This window comes from Harpia harpyja, chromosome Z (genome assembly GCF_026419915.1).
Source record: "Harpia harpyja isolate bHarHar1 chromosome Z, bHarHar1 primary haplotype, whole genome shotgun sequence".
Classification (NCBI taxonomy): Eukaryota; Metazoa; Chordata; class Aves; order Accipitriformes; family Accipitridae; genus Harpia; species Harpia harpyja.
In genome coordinates this window covers 113514212-113532384 of record NC_068969.1, presented here as the reverse complement: position 1 = coordinate 113532384, position 18173 = coordinate 113514212, and the positions used below count along the sequence as shown (strand labels likewise).

At 42.9% G+C, this 18173-nt stretch overlaps 1 protein-coding gene across 4 annotated transcripts in view; it reads left to right on the top strand.

Annotated features, from left to right (window-relative positions):
• Positions 1 to 16397, top strand: part of DYM (dymeclin) — a 221720-nt gene extending 205323 nt beyond the window's left edge. For all 4 annotated transcript variants that reach the window (XM_052775920.1, XM_052775917.1, XM_052775919.1 and 1 more), the window contains one exon: positions 13724 to 16397. In XM_052775920.1, coding sequence (XP_052631880.1) covers positions 13724 to 13873 — 150 coding nt within the window. In that variant the 3' untranslated portion in view covers positions 13874 to 16397. The remainder of the gene's footprint in view (positions 1 to 13723) is intronic.
• The last annotated feature ends 1776 nt before the right edge of the window (positions 16398 to 18173 follow it).

Sequence of the window (18173 nt, the reverse complement as noted above, 5' to 3'; positions counted from 1 at the left end):
GGTTAAAAAAACCCCACATTTTTTCTCATTCCATTAAAAAAAAAAAAAAAAGAAAGAAAAAAGATTAACCTCTTTTTAAAAAAAAATAAAATAATGTGGCAGAGGCCAACAGTTTTATCCCAGAATGTGCAAGATTTGGCAAGTTATGAACTGAATACAAGATAGAGGGAGGAAAAATCATGTAACCAACTTCCAATTATACCGGTCCAATTGCTCTTCCACTTTCAAGGTTTAGCTGTCTTTTCTGAATTAGTCTTTTAAATTAAGTTTCCCTAACATGTGGCAGATTGAGAAAAACAATCCTCAGAAGATTTTTGCCCTGGTTGACAGATGAACTAGATAATGGAGTATAATCTTTTCCATTTTCATGATTTGACACATTTTCACTTCTGTGTGTATGTTTAAATCAAGGAATCAAAATAAATTTGAGTACAGAATATAAATCCCCGACAAAATTACAGCTTTCATTGCAGTGTTGGGTTAAATGTAAACAGCATGAATGTTATAGATATCTTTTAATTAAATGCATAAATCAGAGAAATGTCTTGAATGTTTACAGCAGCTACACCAAGAAGTGAGAATGAGGAAGAAATGTACTTTGTCAGCTGATGGCTGCCTCAACTGCATTCCCATACTGAGTTTAATTTTGTCACAACCTTTGGTACAAGTTGCAACGCTTCTCCCCAGTTGATTTAGAGGCTGTTTGTTCCTGCTTAGGATGATTAGTGATGTAGATGGCTTTTTCCTGGCCAAGCAGGGGATTTCTCACGTATATCAGCATCGCTGCTGAGGACTCTGCTGTTAGGATCTAGAGGGCAACTGGTTTAGGTCACCATACCTTTCCTGTAGCTGTATTTGTTATGTAGTATCAGATGATTGCATTGAATCTCGAACCCATGTGGATTTAGGCTGGGTTTATGGTTCCTGAGGTTGTAACGCTCAACCCACAATCTGTTGAGCTTGCAAACAAGGAGCGATTTTTCTTGACCATGTTCTCATGTTGACTCCTTACCCTAATAAACCCTACTATACTCTCCCAGCTTTTCTCCTTGCACTTGATGACTGTACTAGCACTCCAGGTAGGTGCTAAGTGTTTCCAGCCACCGTGGGCTTGTAGAGCACGGGAGATGAGGAAAGACGGGGAGTTCTGCGGGATGTACTCCTTGCATGCCAGCTGGGTAATTTATACTAGTTCTTTGTCACAAAAGATGTCTCAGCTATGAGGAGAGCAATCGACCCGTGGCTCGTGAGCTGTCTTCAGCTTGAGGACAGACAGTATAGCAGTGAGGTGAGAATTTCCCAGCTTGATAATGCTGCAGCAGCATCCAGAAGCTCCAGGAGGAAGATTTCCCTTCCTTTGCCACGGTGTGTTAGGTATCAAAAACCCCAGCAAGGACTGGCTTTTTACAGATAGGAAACCAGAGGCTTATATCAGAGAGCTCGCTGAAGGAGGCTCTGCTAGATGGTATGAGCACCTGGCAGCTCCAAAACAGAGCAGGAAATATGTCTATCTGTGGAGTAGAGTGGAAGAAGAGCACAGTCCTGAAACTTAGGTGTTGTCTTTAATATGAGACCCATGAGATTCAAGTGGTGCCTGTAGCTCTGAGCTCGGAGTCAGGCAGCAAAACTTTATTTGAACTCCTCGTGCTTATCTGTCCTATCAGGTTTTGCCAAGCTCCATCCTCCTATGCTAAGACCAGCAAAGACTGAGTGTTGTCACCAGGGTAAACAATCTTGACCTGAATGCACAGGGAGGAAGGGGGCAGATATGTTGGATAACAAAGGGACATAATAGCATTTGTGAATAAATGAGTTTTAAAATTCCCTAGCCTAAGGTGGGGAGTTCTCTAGAACTGTTTGATTCATGTCCTAAAGACAGTCTTTAGCAGAATAGGAGGTCTTAATACAGTTAACATCAGTGAAGGCAAACAAATCTGGAAATACTCCATCTAAAGCATAGTAAAACAGAAAACACAAGTAATTTTCCTGCATTATTGAAGGAGCAGCTCACTTGAGGCCCTTTTTCAGATTGAGGTGATTGTTTGCATCAGGAAAAAACACAGTTTCACTATAGGAGAGCGCTGCTTTTTAAACTGGTTTTAACTGGCTGCTCCTTAGTAGCTATCCCTTTCTCTGTCCTACACGCTACTTGCCTCTATCATTGATAAAGGCTTGTTTCCAGTAGCTAATTTGAACATGCTATCACAACCTTTGTGTCCTTCATGAATAGTATAGAATATAGAATAGAATGAACAATGAAAAAATCCATTTAAGAAAAGGCACCCTGGTTATATGCTGAGGTCAACTTAAACCCCCCTGGCTCGGGTCTGCCTTCACAGGACTCTCAGCATTAGGGCAAATAAAAAAAAAAAAAAAAAAAAAAAAAAAAAGCTGTGAAGTCCACATCCGCACAATAAAGAGCATAAGCGTCCACATTTGGCACCGATTCCTCGCCTCGCGGTCCCAGCAGAGATAAGGCTGCAGTCTGGCACCGCGTGCTACGACTGGAGAGGTTTTTCTGTCATTTCACGTTTCGCTCCTCAAGACAAATAAATAGGATTTCCTGCATGTAGCGGGGCAGCGCTGCTCATCTCACGGCACGGTTTGTCTGTTTGCTGAGGCTTGAAATACTTAAGAAGGGAGTATGTCCGTCGGGGTGTACATTTTCCAGTTTGGGGAGATTAGGGAGCCAAAGGTCTGCGGACTCAATAGGGGTGTTAGTCAGCATGTCCTGAGCCTCGGGCAGATAAGGGTCCGCTTCCTAGGCTGCCCTGATCGGAGAGTTAACAGTTGGTGACAGCGAGTCTGTCTCTGTTCTTAAGTCATTGTTATCATTTTTCGTAATATTTACAGGCCTGGCTCTCTCAGATTAAAAAGTACAAAATCAAAAGGAGGTCTTCCTCCACGGGCGCTCGGCGGGGGGAAGGATGTTTGGGCTTGGCGTGCCGCCCCGCCGCCGTGCTGGGTGGGAGGGACCGGAGGAGGATGTCGGCTCGGGCTTCGTCTTTGCGGCTGCTGTTATGTAAAAGTCAAACCTCGTAAAACGAGCCGCGAGGAGCCCTCTGCGCGAGGAAATGTGTTGTAAATGTCAGCCTCCGCGAGGCAAATCGAAGGTGTTAAACTCGGCGGGGAGAGGGGTCTCGTTTCCCCGGCTGATGCGCAAAGCCAAAGTCTGGGCGGTGTTTTGGACCCCTGTACGGTGATAACGGAGAGGAGCTTGGTCCCAGTTGTCCAAAGGAATGTTCTTTTTGGCTTGGTGGGATGTTTTGGATGCTGCTGCAGCATTGCACCAATTTCCAGTGAAAGCATGTCTGGGACCTCGTCACTGGAAAAATATGCAAACTGAATCACTCTGCTCTTCTCCTGCCACCTTTTGTGTTGGGGGAATATGTTCTACGCAACTAAATGAGAAAACAAACAACTGTGACAATGTAGTAACTCTGAATTTTGGTTGAAAGAAACAGGCGGTTGAAAACAGCATTTTGATCTCTCGCTCCTCTGCCTCTGTGCTTCACCTGGATAATCCCAAGGTTGTATTAGGGCAGCAGAGAGAGCTCATATAGGTAGTTTCCAAAGGGAAAAATCCTTTAACTATGGAATTAGTGTGGTTTTATGCTGTCAGCATACTTCACTCCCTTCCCATCTTAGATCCCAAAGAGCAGGGAGATCAGCGCTAGAGACTTTATAGGTGGTCACCAACTTCACCAGCGAGCGCAAGGTGGGACTGAGTCTGTAGATGGACGGCAATATCTTCAGCTCCTTTCCCAGCGTGGGGGAAGAAAAATCTAACCATGGGCATGACAATTCCTATGAAAAAGTGAGAAAAGGGTAATATTTACATATTACTGGGTCAGAATTTGTCCATTATCCAGACAGGGTTCCTGAGGCAAGTCCCTCTTGCAGCAAGGCAGAGGGCTTGCTCTGGCGCCTTACCGAAACACAAAAATGTGGGTTGCGTTCTTGAAATTTAATGGTTTTCTTCATTGCCACACTTGTAGCAAACACCCTGTGCTCATTTTGCGTTGCTGATTGCGTGACACACACCATGGCAAGAGTTTTATTTGCACAACTGCTGAGTTTTTGGTGGGAGTAGAAGAGGTCGGGCAGCAGTGAGAGGTTTATCTGGGGCTTGTTTTAGGATGATGGGATGGCGCGTTAGCCTAGGTGGAGCAGTCGTCGGTGATGTTATCTGGAGCGCAAAGCATTTCCACGATCAACAACGTTCCTAGTATTTTAGACTAGTCTGCTGTCAAAATCAAAACAGCTGCTGTGACTTAAAACAGTAGCACTTGCTGCTAGAAATTTAAAATATATAGTTGGCACTAAGATTTGTGTAGAGCAGACTCGCCCTGTCTTTGACTATATAGCTACACATATTAGTATGCATTCATTATTCAGCAGGATTATTTTTTCCAAACCTTCCATTGTTCATGTTTCATTGACCTTTTCAAAACTTTTCAGGTGAGGTTTTCTTTAGTGTTAAAGTGTAATAACTTATATCAATTAGACTAAAAGCGTGCAACTCACTTTTCAGAAAATGATGAGCAGACAGTTGTCTCTGATGTGACAACTGGGTTATTGGTTGGCAGTTATAGTACTGGTTCTGTTTTAAAAAAAGGTTGATGACGGGAACACAGATCTGTAATTTTTATCCAGAAGCTAGAGCAGACTTTGTAGCCCAGATACACGAGTTAATTCTTCTCTGCTGTCTTCACGTCGCAGGCTTCTCTTGTCATCTACGATATCTCCAAGAGGAGACTTTGCCTTTTTCACCCCTACTTTACCCTCCTTTGAGTTTCTCCACATTGTTGCAAATAATCAAATTGTATGGGGGGAATTCTTTTGAACTTTGGCAAGTCCTGACCCATAAAAAGCCCTTTTTGTTTTATATAAGGGTTTCCCCACTGCCCAGGTGATGCTGGGGCTCTGAAGGCACCGTGAGCTTTCTCTGGAGGGACCAAGCATCTCAGCTTCTCACAGATCTGCTGCTTGACTGTGCGTAACTGATCTTCCCCTGCCTTCACTTGATTGCTAAACTTAATATTTTCTGTCTTTGGCAGAGTGATCCAAACGATGCACGTAAGGATTTAGGACAGCTTAAGTTTTTGCCCAATTCAAGACCTTCAAAGAGTTGATATTCCCGCCCCCCGGCCTTGATTTACACAATATGCAGAAGTGAGTGAGAGGTTCCCAACTGAGTTATTAAAGCCAATTTCTTTGTTTAAAGTTTACATTTTGCATACTTGAAAAGTGGCAGGTTTTCAACTGTCTCATTCATAAAATTCTGGAAAGAAAAAAATTCAGCCTTAAATCTGCTTTGTTTGGGGGGAGAGTGGTATTTTAGGTTTGGGGAAGTCTTTATAAGGTTGCAGGGTTTAATTCTGAGATGCAGGAAATTCCTGGATGTCCGAGCCCTTCTTTGAGGGTACTGCTAAAGCATCATTGACTTAATTGTACGTTGCAGCAGAGTAAAGTGTCCAAAATCTACTCCTAATCTTGTAACCTTTTCTTAGCAACTAGACAAATCTTCTATATAAAGTTGGCAGCGACTGAGTGATTTCTAAATGCATTCCAGTTTTAACAAAAATGTTTGCTGCAAACATACTGGTTTTCACTGCTGTGTAAAGCTTTGCACGTTATTGAGAGAAGGATGGGTTGTGAGCTGAAATGCAGGAAGCCAGGGCTTAAACTCATTTACATCTTCCTTAGCACTGGTAAAAATAGGGTCTGCTGTTATGAAATGTGCATTTTCTGCAAATCCCGTGGTAGGAAGACTTATACATCCACTTCATATCGATAAAAGTTTTCCGAGTTGATAGGTTCGTCCCCATTTGTGCAGTGGTGCCCTTTAATGCTACTGAGAAATGGGTCCAGGGATTATTCTGGTTTTCAGATTTTAATTCCCTAAATTCAAAAGCACACAAAGGATTTTACGTATTTATCCGAGTAGTTGGTGTGTGTACGTAAGAGGATCGCAAATGCTCGAGCGAGGTCAGGCACTAGAACCGTTTTTGGGAGTTGGGCCAGTAGCTTTCTTCATTCCACATGTTTAAATCTTTTCTTGGTTAGTTTTATTTCAATTTTAGAAACATTCCTCATTTTTACCTGTCGTCATGTTGAGGTTGTTCATTTTTTGCTCAGATCCCACGCCTATGTTCTTTCTTCTAAAAGGCCTCTGTATTTTCAAAGAATTATTGTTGTTTCAGGTTAAGCCCTGAAGTGGATGAACATTCAATTTTTCTGTTGATGGTACCTCATCTACACATCATGCCTTCATACTCAAGCTTAAAGTGTAATTACATATATCAGTCTCTAGTCCTGTTTTGCTTATTATTTGGCAAAGCCAGCATATATTGTATTTTCTGCAGTGTTGCAGACGTCCCTTTAGCGTTCCCATGGCTGTTCCCTGTCTCTCTCTGGTCTGGCAGCAAGTCACAGCTCTGTCTGGCTCCTAGCTGTTGAGCTGTCATCTTGGAAGTTTTCTGAAAAGATGTGTATCCATCTAGACAACACCATATACAGAACAATCCTGCCATGGCAAGAAAATTGTAATTGTGACTATATATGTATAATACATACAATGTTATGTAGAGGTTACTGATGCTTAACAGCGCATAATATGTGAGTCCTGCTTTAGTCTTTCATCATCTTCTTAATCTTCTCTTCCCATTCCAAAATTTCTCCAAGTAGATGTAGTATCCCCGAAGCTGAGCAGGGATCCCCCTGTTTTCTCAAACTAACTGCTTAAGGGATTTTCTCTAGATCAGCTCTTCAGGTGGCACGTTTTCGGCCGGGTTTGCTGAAAAAGCTGCTGACCAGTGGTCCAATTTATTTACTGTCCTGTCTAGAAGTAGCCCAGAGACAGAGGTTTCTGAGGTGGACCCAGGACAGCCTGCAGTGGGTACCTGGCCTCATCCTAAGCTCAAATTTATACTTCTATACAGTGCTTTTGGAATTTGTACAGATTAACAGCTCGGTATGAAGACAAAAATAATTTCTATGGCGCAATTTGGAGCTATTGACATTTATCAGCAATATTTCCTGGCTGTAAGGAAAAGAAACAAGTGTGTATGTATGTGCATCCCTGACTCTCTAGAAGGACTTTAAAGCTGTCAGTCTTTGCCATCCTATCTTAGAAAGAAATGCCATCTTTTTCTCTTTAGCAATGTGGTACTCCGCAAAGCTTTGCGCCCTGGCAGGATTGCTGCAAATACTTCACTTCTTTAAATCATTGTGTCTTTACCAATAAACATCTAGGCACAGCTGTTTGGTTGATTTTTCCAAAACTGACCTGGCTTCTCAGTACTCTATTAAAAAAAATTATAATTGCTGAACTCTCACTAGAGGCACATCTGCTTCTCTGGTGGTAGTTCACATCTTACAGCGCAAATTCACTGTTGGCTCCCGGAGCATTTATTTTCTTGCAGCTGTAGTTGTGCAAAGCTTTGAGTGATCTGAAAATGAAAATCGCATAGCAAAGATCCTAACTTGCTAAAGGAGTTGTGTCTCTATAGATAAACTTCCCTGCCCTTCTGGACCAGGAAGATTGTATCTCAGCAGTTGAGTGTGGGTTACTTACTGAATTTTACTCTGTGGGAGAAACGTTGTTTTCTGCTACAGCTCGTGATTTCTTAAAGTGGGGATATTTAGCCCATGCATAGATTGTTTTGAACCTCTTCTTATCATCTTCTATTTCTTTTTCAAAACCTCCTGACATGCTCCGAGCCACTGTTTTCTTCTCTGTCTTTAAATTTGCACCTATTCCTTACACAGATCTCTGAACAAGATGTGCAGCTCGTGCTTAGTCTAGCAGATTTCCTGTTTGCTTCCTTCATCTCCCCACCATCATCTTCTGCCGGGCTGTCTGTGCTTCAAGCCTGAGCAGGAGACAAAGATGGTATCAGGCAGGTGTGGTGTACCCCATAAAGATATTTCACCAAAGCCATATAGACTTTCTGTCTTAAGTCAAAGAGAAGCACTGTAATGAAATGCAAAGAGAACCGGAGAAAGATGAAATGGCATTATCTCCCCAGAAGAATTAAATAATTAGAAAAAATTCAATCTGTCAGTATCTTAGAAGAAGTACTGAGAAATTTTCTTCCATAAATTGTGCTCTGTCAAAGCACTTAAATGCTTATATTTATATAAAAATTAAAAATATCAATGTTTACATACGTACATGTATATCTGTACCATGAACAGTGTAGCAGGCGTGACTGTTGAGTTGTTTTCAAGACCATGAGCCATTAATTTGACTCAGATTGGGATTTTGGGAACCAGATTTCAAAGTGGCATCGTGGATTTTGCAGACCAATATAAATGTTCTTCCCCAGCCCAAACTCCTTACAGGTTGGTATGTTTGGTGCAAGGCATGTTGTAGGACTAAACTTTGCTGGGGTAAATATTCGTTATGGCACCTATAATGAAGACTTGGTATGGTGCTGAATCTGAGTTCCCCCTCCCTTTTTTTTTTCTTTGCCAGTTTATATATTTATATTGCTAATAAGGTCCAATCCTGCAGATGCTCCCCAGGCAATAATGCTATATATAGCTGAAGCAATATGAAACACATAATTTGCCAGCATGTCATTAGGTTACCAAAGAAGACTCAGGGTAAGCTTTTCAAACACACACAAATCCCATTTTCAGAAAGACTTTGAAGCTTTGGATTCATGGAGAGTTAATGTGAATTTGACTCTCAAATGTGTTCAGACTCCTCTGGAAATGGTCTTTTTCTCCTAAACCAGTCACATGCTTTTGAAAATACTGACTCACATTGGATTGCTGTTTCAGAAACCAGTGTTTCTAACCGAGGACTTGAGGAAAAGAGGATTCTCCAGGTTTATGTTAATCCAGTTCTTTGATTTCTTTGCGTTCCACGTGCCCCCTTTCTTTGATGAAGGCTGCTTTTCATCCAGTCGAGCATCTAGATCACTGAACAAGCAAAGACGTAGCTTCACTCCATCGCTCTTAAAGCAGCTCCATCTGCCCTTGCTTGTGTTATCTGAGTGAAGAGCATCCACTGACATGACACTGCAGCCTCACAGCAGCTCTGATGGTTCATTTGGGAAGGGAAGGGGATTTTTATTTAATGTATGGCTCAAGTCTTCTAGCTCAAATGCCACTGAGTTGCCTGGAGCCGTGCCAGGTGCTGTTGACTGGCCGTGATGCTATCTTCCTAATCGTTAACTGCAAAAAAAAAAAAACCAACCAAAAAACCCCGATGTTGTTGAACTTTTGCGGTAGGGGAGTTATTGCAGTTCAGTTCTGCATCTGTTCATCGGACTTCCTGTGGTTTTTCATCGAATCATGTGATTGACAGTGCAGACAGTCTGCAAAGTTCTTGGTCTGTCTAGTTTATACCCTCGTCCCAACCACTAAATCTGACTTCTGCTTTGTCTGGCAGAAGAAAACAAGATAGGGTGCTGTGGTAGGTTGATTCACCAGGGCTGGTAAGTGGTGTCTGTGTTTAAATTGTGCAGTTCAAATCCTAGTGTTAACCCTGGCTTTCAAGTTTTCAAGTACTGTCTCAGGTTGGTTTGTTTTAAACTAGCTGGGGTTGTCTCTCCTCTGGTAATGACTGGAGAGAAATGCAAATAATGACTCCGCTGGACCCATTTATGTCAGGGCAATGAGTTCAAAATAGCGAAGCGAATGGGTAACGAAGTATTTGTACATCTTTCAACACCATCCAGCTGAACGAATAGAGCTGTGAAGGAAAAAAAAGGATGATTTCTCCCATGCCAAGGCTTTTCCTCTATTATTAAGACTACCATTTAAGATGCCTTAGAGTGGTCCCTCTTTTCAGAAAGTGCTAAAAATCAGGTTCATTTGGGTGTCACCAGCTGGGGAGCAAATGTCTTTCCAGAATTGAGATGGACACAAGAGTAGCAAAGCAGAAGAAATTGCTGCTTTGACGTGCCACTTTGGGAATTTTGTTAACCACAAAAAAACCCTCACCAGCGCTGGCTGGGGTGTTTTCTGGGAGTGCCCTGAGACTCCTGTGACCTGGTGGTTTTACGGCTCTCCTGAAACATTCATTCGGTGTCATCTCCTGTCTGTCTGCAGCATGTGGTGAAGACTCCTGATCACTCATTTGGAAGCAGTACGTGCAGGAGGTAAACGGTACAGAGCTGAATTTAAACATTCCTTGAACTATCACCCATCAAAAATCTTAAAGCTTTATGGCATTGGTCAAGCTTTTTAGGTGGTGTTTAACCCTTGCTGTTATAAATTGTTTTAAAGTCAGTCTGATAAGTCAGAAACTTTCCGAGGTGACTTAAATTTGATGATTTTGAAAGTTAACAAATTTCATATTCAGTGAACACCCTAGCAGTGAAACAGTATGGGTAGTTTTTTATCTTAACAGTGGATGACTGCCATGCTGGTAAATCGTGCAAGATGGAGGTTGGTACAGTTCTCTCCATGCTGGGCCTCTAGGATTTCTTGGTTTAAATGAATGAGAAAACATGGCCACCACGTAGCCATAGATCATTGCAGTCATCCAAAGAAGTTGGGTTTGAATTATTGACCTCAAAGTCAAATTCTTCATGTCTCATTAGCAATACATTGAGCTATCCTGGGTCTACTGTTCAGGTGGACCATCAAAAATCCATTACTTATGCCATTACTTACCTTCTTTTTATACAGATATATTTGAAATGGTGTGTTTACAATGGCAACGTGTATTGTACCTCTCCTTAAGAAATCTCATTATCCTTGTCTACATTTCCAGGATAAACCTGCAGAGTGTTCAAGGCATATGTTGAGTGTGAGAGAGTCCAGGCTGATTGCAGTGAGTTATAGTCTTTAATCTGAAATTGATTATTAAATTGCTATGGTACGATCACAATAGATGGCAACATTGATCAGTCTGAAGAAAGGCTTAATAATAAAATCAATGCATGACTGTTACTGCCTGAAAATATGAATGCTATCTGATTTATTTTATGCTGTCCTTCCAGCTGGGAGATAATGGGATAGTAAGAGCTGAGCATCTCAGATGTAGCTATTGGAATTTCTAATACAATTTTACCTACTGTTTTAAAGCTAAAGATGTTTGTTAAGCTGCATGAGAGTCCAGAATGGTCCCAGGCTACTGCCATGAGTGTTTGCAAAACCAGTAGCTATAATCTGTGACCCTGAAGGTGAAAAAAGTTATCTGTGTTTAATTCAACTCAAATTAGCATCTTTAATCACTTTTTTCCCCTTCTCTCCCAGAAGGACTACTACAGGCTGCAGTACTGGCGTGCAGCCACCTTTGGGGTGAAAAATGACAGCTGTGTAAGGGCTTTTCTCTGCTAGGAAATGTTGCAGTGGTTTAATCATGAGGTTTAACCATTCATTCTGCTGATGCAGTGCTGAACAGAACGTGTTCCTGTCTACAGTGACCACAAGTCAGGAAGCGTTTAGGAGGGAAGTGGGGAAGATTATACTGAGGATAAGCAGAGTAGAATATCAGTTTAAAAAAAAAAAAAAAATTAAAATCTACGTGAGGGCTTGATTGGAGTGAGGCTTAACCTGCTGAAAGAATCGTGCTGTCCTGAGAGGAGAGGTGGGGTGGCAGCGGGGGAAGGCAGGCTTAGCTTGAGGCTTTGGAGCCGAGGTGGGAAGGGATAGAGGATGTTAATGAAAAGGAGGATCTCATAAGGCTGATGAGAAAAAAGAAAACTTGGGCAAGTATAAAATAGAAAGATACACTAAAGAGAGACCATGAAGGTACAGTGGAAGGGAGTTGGGGATGGGAAAGTAGAAGACAGGATATTAGAGATGGGGTGGGTATAGGTGCAAGACGCCTAAGAGGAAACCAAATGATGTAGAAGATTAAACAGGCTGGTCAAAAGCGACTTGGGGAGAGAGGTGTAGAGAGGTGGTAGAAAACGGTTTAGGGGCACAAAAGGGCTATGGGAGAGCTTCTCCACCACAAACTGCATGTCTGATGCAGGAAATGAAACTTGCTGATGTACCTTTGAGGTTCCTGGCTTTGAACTCAACAGGAGTTAGATGCAGAAGTGCCTTGAACAACCTTATCTTTTAGCTGCCTTAGTTCCTTAAACAGAGATAATAGTGCTGAAAACAATGCTGTTCTCCTTCCCTCCCTGATTCCTATAAGGATGAGCTCCCCACACGTTCCCAAGTCATCAAGTACAATAATGACAGCCGCACCGATGGCCAAAATGGTTCCTCCCAGGCTGAATATTGGCCTCAAGGAAGGAGTAGAATAGTTCCCATGTTTTCTGGCTCCAAGAATACAAATAACCTGGGTGTGTAAAAGTTAACTAAATAACCCTGAAAGCCAAGTGGCCAAGAAATGCTCCTTCAAAGGAGACTGTTCCAGCCAGAAGGGTCTTGTACCCTAACGCAAGGAAACAGGACACTGTGAGCTCGAGAAAGATGATAGGGTATCCCTTCATTATTAATGGGCAAAGAGGCTTCTGGCCATTGCTGTGCTTGTTCTGATCATGTCACACCATAGAGTTTATTCTTAGTCTTAGCCACAGCCTTATAAATAATAAAATGGGTCATGTTTTATCTTACCCAGTGATCATTGTAATGCGGCTTTTATCTGAGACTCTGCCAAGCTCTTGACACAGGCAGCGTTTAGAAGTAGATAAAATGATTGAAGAGCACAGTACAAAAGTAGGCTCAGCTCTTCCCCAAAACACAGGCTTACCAGGAGTTGAACGCAGTAGGTTTGCAGTGTACGTGCTGCTTTGGGAGGGAAGAAATGAGAGAAGATTGGAAAATTGAGAATGCAGGGTGTCTATCCAGTTAGGATGGGCTGGGCTAGGACATCTGATGTGTGTTAATCCTGGAAGTGCTTTGCTTAAAGCTGCTACTGAAAAACAGGGCTTTTGTGGAAACTATATTGCCTGGCCTGTAATTTCCAGGAGGGGAGGTATCTGCACGGATGGGCAATAAGGTCTACGTGCCACAGGTCTTGCAGTTACAGCCTTAGAGGCTGAAGTGGGATAGATGCGTGATGTGTTGCAGTTGAGGAGCTTGCAGGGTTTTGCAATCTTAATTGCCACAGTGATGCCGTTAGTGTGCTCCTCAGGAATGGGAAGGCCAAGGCACAGAGGTAAATGACCTACCCGAAAGTACAGAAGAACCTGTAGCAAAACTGGAAGTGGCCTCCTGGACCCCAGGAGCCTGCCCACGGAGCCTAGACGTGCTTCCCACCGTGCTTCCTGGAAACTTCTACGTACATAAAGGCTTTTAGAATTAGATGGAAAAAGTCAGTTTGCCATAACGCTGCGTTCCTGAAAACTTATCACAGACTGTGTTTATTCTTATGGCCTTTCCAAAGGATTGTCCTGCTAAGGAGCTGAGTATAATTAATAGCAAAATGCTTTTTAGGTAAAACTGCAATAAGCAGGTCTGTACGTGTGCAAGCAAGAAGGCTTTTGTGGGGCTGCTAAAAATGACAGTTTTCCTTAAGACCTTTGTGTTTTGTAAAGGATTCACACGTTTAGTCTTTGTTAACAGGCAAATTGAGTGTGACCAACAGTAAAAGGGTTGAATACAATACGCCAATGTAGCATTCAGTTCAAAGAAGAAATAATAAATGATCTCTTTATCCCCTAAATATTTTCCTTCGGGTCTAATGGTTCAGTTCCTTCCATTATTTTTTTCACCAGACCTCTTTCTTCAGTGCTTACATAGGCTGCGTGTTTGCAGACATGCAAATCTTCCCTCAGCGGACTTTGGTTTCTTGTTGCAGAAGTTCCCTGAGCTGAAGTTCAAGTACGTGGAGGAGGAGCAACCTGAGGAGTTCTTCATCCCCTACGTTTGGTCCTTGGTCTACAACTCCGCCGTGGCCCTGTACTGGAACCCGCATGACATCCAGCTCTTCACTATGGACTCCGGCTGAAGGAGATGCCCCAGTCAAGCCAACTCAACGCTGTCTTACAGAAAACGAAACTCTGCACCGCGTGTTAATACGTGACCCCTTCCAGCGTGCACCCTCTGACCCCAAAGCTTATGGAGAATGAAGCTTGCCGCTAGTGTACAGTCCAACATCGATGTTTTGGAAGCAGATTGCCACCAACACGCTGGCAACAGACTGTGGTGTGAGGAACTGATGGCTTGTAGGCAACCTTGTATTCATAGTCCTATAACCTAGAGCTTGTTTGATGAAAATGAGGCCTTACACATGGGGTGTGATGTTACTACCAACCACAAACCTGATTGTTCTTTTAACTTAATGGGGTAAATAAGGAAAGAGTTTGTGAACTTTGATTTGGAAGCAGCATTTGTATTTTTGTTTCTTTAAAGCGAGGCAGCTTCGTTGGGACAAGCTTTCTATGGTCTGTTGGGTTCTGCCATGGGTTGCTCGTTACCTAATCCCGTGCTTTCACTCACAGCCCTTCATTTCGGTGGCACTGTCAAGGCTGCAGTCATTAAATTGGTGTCTACACTGTCATCCGAGTGAACTAAGCAAGCAGCATACTAATCAGATTAGCTCCCAGGCAGATTCAAAACACTTGATTTAGATGTCAAAATGTTTGTGGGAGGATTTTCAATAGCAAGTCTTCTTTTGTTGTTGTTTGACTGGCAAATACTCTATAGAGGGCTAGAAACACCAGCTTTCAGAGTCAGGTCCCTTACAGACTTGTTTTACTGCGCTTCTGTGCAAAAGTTGTTCCTGGAAATCGAACGTGTGGGAAAAAAAAATCTCCAAAGAAAATAGTTATAAGATTGTAAAATAGACCAATGTCCTGTAAAACTGTGTGTAATGGTGACAGTGTGTCCTGGGGATCCTTGGCAAAGTTCTGTGTTGAAAATCCCCTGTTTGCTATTAAAGGTTTTATGGCAGAAGTATAAATTTATCTGAATGTAGAATACTTCTCTTTTATGTTGTTTTGAAGTGTCCTTTCCTGATATACCTGTTTCTGCAGTTGGAAGAACAAAAGAAGTGGCTTGACCTGATTTTGAAAGAACATCTCATTTTTCAAAATGAGGATCATTTCTTCTCTGGGGAGGCTCCTGACGGTGCCTGTTGCACATGCGTGCAAACACTCTGATCCCACGTGCTGCTATGTGAAGGACTGTCACCAGTTCATTGCATGCCAAAACATAAATATCAAGGAATTACTTCCTAAACATACATGGCAACCCCCTGTATCCACTGCCTGCTCCAGCATGTTCTGTCTATTGACCTGAAGAATTGGGTGCATTTGCTTTCAGACAGTCCTTCGAGCGGCTTTAAATAGAATTTCTTGCACCCCACCCCCCTTTTTTTTTTTCCCCTGGAGGATGCACTAGGTTTGTACTTCCCTTTTATCTGCTTGTTTAGAGGTGGAAGTCCATTTGAGTCCTACACAAATGGAAATGCTGGCTTAAAAAAAGAAAAAAATAAAAGCTTTCCAAATTTATTTAAATATAGCTACAAAGCGGCATATACAGCCCAGGAGCATTTAAGACTTTAAAATGGCAGAAGCTTTTGAGAAATGGCAATAGTAAGACTGGAGATGCAGTTTTTCTTAGGAAAATATGAGAAATGAATGAACCATGACTGAGCTGCACGTAAGTTTATGCTGTGTTTTGGATTTATGGTGGGTTTTTTTTTGTCTTTGAGCAAACGTCAAAGGGGAATAACTCTTCTTGGTTATTGTAGTGATTCGTAATTTTGTCTTTATTAAAAGACTAAGAGTGTTTGTGAGTCAGCATGGCTGCCCAGCCTTTGGAAAGGTCAGTCCGAAGATGCACTTTTAAACGGTGAATTCTGAAGCTACTGGGCTGGCTCAGTTTTCATCTGTCTTAACCGCCCGTGAGCACCTGAACCTGCCCCGAGGTGAGCACCCTCCGCCCCGCCGCCTGCAGCAGAAGCGGAGCACTTCATGAAAGAGGGCTCAGCCAGAGCAGATGCTTATCAGCCAGGTGTCAAACTGGAGAGAACCCCATTTGTCTTTGAAAGGGCTTTTTATAGAGAGAAGGGTACATAAAGCAGCCATCTGATAGAATAGGTCAAACCAGCTGCTGAATCGATGTAGGAGTCGCACAGTAAATTATTGCTCGCAGTCCTCTTGTCGTGATGACATTGAGTTGAAGTACAGAAGGAACAGGTTTGTTCCGATCGCATAATTTCCTTGTGCGTTTAATTAATGTGCAATGCTCCCAGGGCCCAGCTGGTTTGGAACAGCTGGAGTTACAATCCAAAGCCGAAACAGCAGAGCCAGACCAAGATTTATGCTGAAATCCATGCTAGCCCCCTTGGCCCTTCCGAGAGTTTGAACGCTATGTGGGTCTGGCAGTGTCCTGATGTCTGCAGTCTGGCACGGTCACAAATACTCTGTTTTCCTTCAGATCTGTAAAGTATCACCTTAGGGATCCTTTTCATTACTTTGTGTGAAAGATTTATTATGCGTAATAAAAAAAAAAATTAAAACAGTAAATACAGGGTGTAGTTGTATTTGTTTTACGTGATAGCTGCCACGTGGTGATATTCAGCCAGCGGGTCTTGGTGTGGTCATCAGACCTAACGTGCACGAGGTTTTATAACGTTCTCCGTGACGTGCGATAAAAAGAACATTATTTTATTTATTGTATTAAGTAGACGGTTGTTTAAATCTCTGCTTGGTGAAAGAAGGGACGTGTCGTGCTGAATCCCACCTAACGGAGGGCTCTCGCCAACTCAACTTCTACGGTCGCGATAGGTACAGCCTGGAGGAGGCACTGGGAACGTGCAGTCGTAGGAGGGAGCAGAGGCGGGACAGGATTGTCCTCTTCAGATCAGACCAGACCAGGCGTGAGGTGTTGCTGCAGCCTCGGTTGCTCTTACCTGTTGTTCTGGCCGCACCATTTAGGCAGATGGTGTCTCCCTGGTTTTTGGGGGTTGGGTTGGGTGTTGAACCAGGACCTTAGCCTTAACGTGCCCATATTGTTGCTCCGAGTGCTGATCGCTAGTGACACCATCTGCTTAGGCTACTTGAGTAGCATTAGAGAGGGAAATCCATTGCGTCGGGGTTGGGGAGGAGAAGGGAGGTCTGCTGTGTCCTCACTCAGAGGACCATCCCTTCCATGAGTCTCCTCTGGGTTTGAAGCTTTCGGGAGAACGGTCAGGAAACCAAGTTGCTGTGTAAGTTGTTAGTGAAGTGGAGGTTGTGCACGTGAAGCCTGATGCACGTGTCCCTGATGAGAGAGAAATTGTCCTTCCTCAGTTAATTGAGAGAAACTCTGATCTCGCTGTGAGAACAAGGTGGTGGGTTGGAAGCTACAGATGAGTCGGGCATCATTCACTTTGGCAAAAGCACTCCAAAACCCTTCCAGGTTTCATGGCATTTCTTGACCCTACTAGCTTAAAACCGAAGAGTATTAGGCAAGTTACGGGCAAAAAAACCAAACTGTTTTCTACATGCCTGCTAGATTGTTGATCTACCAGTTAAACAGGAGAAGAAGCAGCAAACAACCCCCCTCGCTTCTTTGGAAAATCTAAAGCTTTTTGTACAACCTTTTCTACTGGGTGACTCAGTTTTATTCTTGCATATATTGTCTAATTCAGCCAACTAAAGGTCAAATGCCATCTTATAGCTGGTCAACCCCAGGCTCTCTCCTGATTGATTGGGCTCAGTCTGCAAACACCCTGGCTTCTGTGCTTGAAGACCAGGAATTTTCTATACGATTGCACTTTCATAATCGCCTGACCACCGTAAATCCTTTCCCGTCTTCACCCATTAGCAGGACTTTGGCCACCTTACCTAGCTAGCTTTAAAAATTTGTACCATTGGTACCCATAATACTGTAAAATTCAGGGTCCCAGCTACTTTTGTGTTTGGTTTGTTGTTAATTTGTTTTGGGGGGAGTTATTATTATAATAATTATTCTCTATTATAACAGACTCTACTAATTCACAACTAGCAATGTTTAAGGTAACAGCTCCGTGTCTGATAGCAACACACAACAGCCTTGACGGAGTTACCAGATTCAGAGGAAGGAAGCGTTGACTCGGTACGTTCCTGTTCATCGTTGTGGTCTCTCCCCCTCCTCCCCAAGCCCAGATCAGGGTGCCAAGATCTGGATCAGGGCACTAATCCTGCTACAACTCTTCAGTTTGCGGAGCTTTTGCTTGTACTGAAAGCTGCACGAAGGTTTTTACCTTTGAGGTTTCTCCAGCCGAAATTATTGGGTTAAATTCTGTATCAAGAACATACCCGCACCCAAAAGGCTCCAAG